This window comes from Xenopus laevis, chromosome 1L, assembly GCF_017654675.1.
Source record: "Xenopus laevis strain J_2021 chromosome 1L, Xenopus_laevis_v10.1, whole genome shotgun sequence".
Classification (NCBI taxonomy): Eukaryota; Metazoa; Chordata; class Amphibia; order Anura; family Pipidae; genus Xenopus; species Xenopus laevis.
The window spans coordinates 232,868,208-232,874,732 of NC_054371.1; the positions used below are offsets into that span (position 1 = coordinate 232,868,208).

Here is a 6,525-nt window from a genome sequence, read left to right on the forward strand (position 1 = left end):
GCCCGACCTAAACTACATCTTTTCTTTAACCCTGCCGGTACCTCATTTATGATTTTTCCACGCACTTCCTTGCTGGATTCCACAACAGAAAGCCCGGGGGCCCCAAAAGGGTGTTGATGAACACCGGAACCCACAGGGTTCATCTGTGCGTCTGCAAGGTACAGTCACTGATCCAGGTTCCTGACAACATGGTCGTTACAGTTAGCTTGGGCCAATATGGAACCTTCCCAGGCCTCTGCTTCCATAACCATGGAGGGATATTTTGATATTATGATGACGCATCTGGACAGTCAAGAGGCTCAACAAGCTCATCTTGCCCAGGCCTTACAGCATATTACTTCTCGCTTAGAGGCCCTCCAAAGTTCAGGCGCTGGTAGCACTTCATCCTCTTCACTTTATTTGCCTTCATCTCCAAAGCCTCCAAAGATTCCCACTCCGGTTCATTTTGGAGGTGATCCAGATGCTTGCCGAGGATTCATTGCACAGTGCAAGATCCAGTTCGATATGGTCTCTGACCAATTTGCAACCGAGAGATCCAAGATTGCCTATATTATCGCTCTGCTTCAGGGGAAAGCCCTTGCTTGGGCTTCACCATTAATGGATAGAGATGATCCTCTGTATATGATTCTACAGCTTTCCTTTTGACCTTTCGGCAGATTTTTGATGTCCCAGGCCGTAAATTGAATGCCTCTGACTGACTCATAAAGATCATTCAGGGATCCAGTACTGCCTCCGAATATGCCATCAATTTCCGACTCTAGCTACGGAAGTGTCTTGGAACAACGAGGCTCTCATCGCAGCTTTCTGGAGGGGGCTTCATGAGGATCTCAGGATAAGTTGGTGAATTTGTTGTCTTTATCATCAAAATTGATTCCCAAATGAAGGAGAAGTCCACACTTTAATCTTGTACTCACAAGCCTTCAAAGTTTTTCAGGCCTGAATTCTCTCCAACTACCTCTCCTTCTCCAGTTCTTGATGAACCAATGCAGATTGGAGCCACTCGGCTAACACCTGAGGAGAGAACTCGTAGGAGAGCGGCTGGTCTTTGTTTGTATTGCGGTCTTGCTGGACATCTCATCAGGTCTTGTCCTACTAGACCCCAGAACCAGGAATACACTCCAGCCTAGGTGTGAGGGGGGGAGTCTCCCCTAGGCAAGATTTCTGCAATCCCAGTTTCTCCCAAGAATCACTAAATTACTAATTGGCAGTGGCATAATTACGCTAGTGATGGAGATAGACTCTAGCGCAACTTTGCACTCTGCCAGTTTTTTTGGGTACCCTACTTCCCCCCTACATTTCCTTACATACGGCACATAAACTATACAGTGGGCTCATGTGTAGGGCAATATAACCACTCTATTTTCTTTTATTAAGGTTTCCTGGGCTTGTGTAATGTAATGTATTTGTTGCAACATATACATCCATTGAAATTTAACTTCCCGCCGTATGCAAATTATCTAACACTAGCGCAACTTCGCTATGCCTGCCGTAGTAACCCTAGTGCAACTTCGCAAACATTCGGTGCTGGCAACTAAACTTCAAACTTAGTGAATTAGTGTTGTCAGTGCAAAGTTGCACCTGGCAAAGTGTGGTGAAGGCGGCTAAGCCGTCGCTGGCGAATTTTCACCCGTTTGTGAATTTCCCCCAAGCCTTTTTGAATTCTGGAGCGGCAGGAAATTTAATTAACTGTTCATTTACCAAGTCCTGTAGTCTGAAGTCCATTCCTCTCAAGATTCCTCTTTCTGCCCGGGCTGTGGATGGCAGACCAATTTCTCCAGGTGTTCTCACCTCTGCTATAGATCCAGTCCTTATTCGAGTAGGCAGCCTTCATTAAGAGGAAATCTCATTCTTACTCATTGAGTGTCCAGAGACTTCCATTAATTTGGGTTTTCCTTGGCTTCGGTATCATAATCCATCTATTGATTGGTCCACTGGGGAACTTTCGTTCTGTCGCTTGAATTGTATTTCTTCTTCCATTGTTCCAGTTTCAGTTTCCTCGTTACTTCCAGTGTCCAAACCTCTTCTTCCTGAAGTGTACAAAGACTTCTCTGATGTTTTTGAAAAGAGAAATTCTGAAGTCCTTCCACCTCATCGTCCCTATGACTGCCCTGTTGACTTATCCCTTGTCTGTGCTTGAAACACAAGCTATGAAGGAATATATCTTGGAGAATTTTTCAAAAGGTTTTATAAAGAAGTCTACTTCTCCTGCCGGAGCACGGAGCACGTTTTTTTCTTGGTTGCTATAGACTACCGAGCCCTGAACAAGATAAGAACTGTTATCCTCCTCTGCTCATCCCGGAGTTATTTGATAAGTTAAAGGGAGCCAATGCAACGCACCCGCAGTTTCTCAAGATTTTATCAATGATCCTAACAAGCCCTTTATTATGGAGGTTGATGCTTCCAAAGTTAGAGTCGGGGCCATTCTGTCTCAATGGGCAGAGTTCCAAGGGACCCTTCATCCCTGTGCTTATTTTTCTTACAAAATTTCTCCAGCAGAGAGGAATTATGATGTAGGTAACCGTGAATTTTTGGCCATTAAACTCGCATTGGAGGAGTGGCGTCATTTACTGGAAGGAGCAAAGGATCTGATTACCATTCTGACTGATCCTAAGAACCTTGAATATATATCTTCTGCTAGAAGACTCAATCCCCATCAGGCCGTTGGGCTTTGTTCTTTTGCAGGTTAAATTTTTTTATTTCTTACAGTCCCGGTTCGAAGAACATGAAGGCGGATACCGTGTCCCAGTGTGTGGTTCAAACTGAAATGAACCGTGTCCCACCCACACCCATTATTTCCCCTGAGTTAGTAGTGGCACCTACTTTATTGTCTCTTCCAGATACCTCCAATTGTGAACACTCGTCTGATTATCCGTCTGGTAAGATTTTTGTACCTCAGCAAAGTATTGCCCAAGTTCTCGAGTGGGCTCATTCTTCAAAGATCTCTGGTCATCCCGGTATCAAGAAGACCCACGAGTTTGTTTTGAGATATTGTTGTTGGCCTTCACTTGCTAAAAATGTTAAACTCTTCATCTCGGCTTGCACTGTTTGTGCTCAACAGAAGATTCCTCGCTCTTTACCGTGTGGCCTTCTCCAACCTTTACCCATTCCCACTCAATCCTGGCGAGATATTGCTATGGACTTGTAGATTTGCCTAGATCTTTGGATATGACTACCATTCTAGTGGTAGTAGACATATTTTCGAAGATGGCTCATTTTGTTTTGTTAAAGAACGTTCCAAGATCTGACCAATCAGATCTTGGAACAATTCCTACAATGTTTTTTTTCCTTTTATTTGGTCCATTGGAGGGGTTTTCGTCCTGAGGAGAGATCTTGGGTAAGAGCTGTTGACACCCATGCTCTTCCTTTGGTACGGGCCTTTCACAAAAAGCTTCCTGAAAAGCTTTGGGAGTCGTTGGAGGTTACAACCCTGCCGGTACCTCGCTTACAATTTTTCCACACACTTCCTTGTTGGATTCCACAGCAGAAAGCCTGTGCATCCGCAAGGTACAGTCACCAATCCAGGTTCCTGACAATGTGGTTGTTACACCCTCCTTTCAACCTCCCATGCTCTCTCTCTCTCAGTTATTACACATCATGCTTTAATGTGGCAAAATCAGTTCTTAATTTGTCAATTTTCCCAACTAGGGTAGTGTGGTTTGACATTATGGCATGTAGCACTTCTGTCAGGGTGGGTTCTGGAGGTGTTTGTGAGGTTGCTAGTGTGGAGGATACAGTCCCATCAGCCTCTACTGCCCCTTGTTTTGGGGGGACATACCACCTTTTGTGCGCTGTGGTAGTGGGTCTCTGGTGAAACATGACAATTTCCCCGCCGCAGCATCTCCTTTGTCTGGCATTTCCTCCTGGCTGGAGCGCGGTGTGGGACTTGGCTCCATTTTGTTTTTGCATGGTGCACGAGGAGACTGGAGAGGAGACCTCACTGTGTATCTGCACCATCAGAGCCACGAACCGTGATCCCAAATGCTTCTTGGTTAAGGCAGGTCCAAGTTTTTCCTAATATTGTGCAGGTTGTCTGCAGTATTAGATTCCCCTTTGTGGAGCAAGTGTGTCCTATCCACCCCCTGTATCTTAATTAATTATTTATATAGTGAAAGCAAGTTACACAACAATTAGCAATACTTTATAGTGAACAGGGTATATAAACAGATTAGGGAATAAATAAATGTCCCCCTATACTACCAGTGTGATTGTTTGGGTTTGATCCCCATTATCTGCTAATCTGATGGGTCCTGTAAATGTGCAGAGCTGCCACTTGGCCCCTCTAGGGAGCGAATGGGAAATTAAGAGTTAACACGAAACTAGAATCCAAAGTCCTTGCCCCACCCTGTGTGAGAAAGAGAGATAAAACAAGTCCAACTGGTTATAGAGAGAGAGAAAGAGTAAAGGTCAGTTTCGTTTCTTGTTCCTGATTTCAGTGATGGCGGCTGCTGATTTGAGAGCTGAGCTGACCTGCTCCATCTGCCTGAGCATTTATACTGATCCTGTATCCCTGCCGTGTGGGCACAACTTCTGCCAGTGCTGTATTGAGAGAACATGGTACTGGCAGAAGAGCATAGAGGAAGATCCTTCCTGCCCTGAATGTAGAAGAACTTACAGGAGAAACCCTGAACTGCAAAGGAACCTGAGGCTGAGGAACATAGCAGAGCAATTCCTTTCTACTGACTATGGGACTGGGACCTCTTGGAACAGAAAATGCTCCTCACACCACAAGTACCTGGAGTATTACTGCTATGAGGAGTCTGTCTGTGTCTGTGTGTCCTGCTGTCTGGCCGGAGAGCACAGGGGACACAGGGTGGATCTGCTGAGTGAGGCCTCTGAGAAGAAGAAAGAGAAACTGAGGAAAGTTGTGGAGAAACTGAGGCCAGAGAGAGATGAGACTGAGAGAGAAGCCCAGAGACTGCAGGAGCGCAGGAGAGAAGTGCCAGAAAAAGCAGCCGGTGAGACAGAGAGAGTCACTGCCCTGTTTAGAGACATCAGGGAACAGCTGGAAGCCCTAGAGAGGCAAGTTCTAAGAGATATCTCAAGGCAGAAAGAGAAGCTCTCACTCACACTCACTAATCTGATCCACCAGCTGGAAATAAAGAAGGACGAGCTGTCCAGGAAGATCCATCACATTGAGGAGCTGTGCAACATGGCAGATCCACTCACTGTCCTACAGGAACGGGAATCACATGGAGCTGCAGATAATGAGGGGGGCAGAGAGAGACATGATATAAAGGTCCCTGCTGTAGGGGATCTGGATGTGGATCTGATCTCAGAGACATTACTCACATTAGCTGCCATTGTGACTGGGGTAAAGGGAAGGATCTATGGGCAGGAGGCTACAGACCTGTTACTGGATATAAACACGGCTGGGAATCTTGTATCTGTATCAGGGGACAGGAAATCTGCTTCTGGCTCAAATACAGACCAGTGTCACCCACAAACCCCAGAGAGATTTCAGTCTCCTCAGGTTTTAAGCACCAGGAGTTTCTCCTCAGGGCGACATTACTGGGAAGTGGAGGGCAGTGGAGCAGGGTACTGCAGGGTAGGGGTGGCCTATCCCAGTATAGAGAGGAGAGGGGTTCAGTCCTGGATTGGGGATAATAACAAGTCCTGGTGTTTTTGGAGATGGGATAATAATACCTATACAGTGACACATGACAGTAAAGACACAAAGTTACCCCATGTCCCTTCCTGCAGGAGAGTCAGGATCTCATTGGACTATGAGGCCGGACATCTGTCCTTTTATGAGCTGAGTGAGCCAATCAGACACTTACACACCTTCACTGCCACATTCACTGAGCCCCTTCATGCTGCATTCTGGGTAGGGTGGGATGGTGCCTGTGCGAGAATCATTAGTTAGGGCACTACCCAGCAGGAAACCCATTCCCAGAGTTGCCCTTACCCTGTGATACCATGAAAGGAAGGGAGTACAGGAGACATATTGATATTGGGCAGTCTCTCTGGCACTTGGGCAGTCATTTTAACTGATTTACAAACACAGATACTAAAATACAGTTGCCAATAGCAACCAATAAGGATTTTGCTTTCATTTTGCAACTTTTAACAGACCGTTAACTCTAATTGCTGATTGGCTGCTACAGGCAGCCAATCAGCAATATGCAATTTATCCCCTGTGTTTCTAAATCAGAACTAAAAAGTAATTTCTCCCCCACCAGAATGACATTTATTGACTATTGAAACAATTTAGAAAGTGGATTATTTTATATTTCTTGCCTTTTCCCTTCTCATACCAGCCTGGCACATTACAACTCCCTGTAACTCCCAGCGGAGTATACATTACACAGGAGTCTCTCACTGATGGGCCTTCGCTGGAGGGAAGGTTTCTATTTTTTTATTAACTTGGTTCTTAAAAAACTATTTATATGCTGGAACCTCAATCAGTCTCTCAAATGTTACTTTCAAATCGCACTTCCTTGATGGGCACAGGCAGGGTATTAGTTTCAGCCAATGGCAGTGCTCAGTAACTAGTGCCCAGACTGAGATCTCTCTATTCCTGAGCCT

At 45.5% G+C, this 6,525-nt stretch overlaps 1 protein-coding gene across 1 annotated transcript; it reads left to right on the forward strand.

Moving 5' to 3' along the window:
* The first annotated feature begins 4,357 nt into the window (after positions 1-4,357).
* Positions 4,358-6,277, forward strand: LOC108719243 (E3 ubiquitin/ISG15 ligase TRIM25). The gene has a single exon (XM_018267983.2). The coding sequence runs from the start codon at positions 4,436-4,438 to the stop codon at positions 5,861-5,863; it is 1,428 nt and encodes a 475-aa protein (XP_018123472.1). The 5' UTR covers positions 4,358-4,435; the 3' UTR covers positions 5,864-6,277.
* The last annotated feature ends 248 nt before the right edge of the window (positions 6,278-6,525 follow it).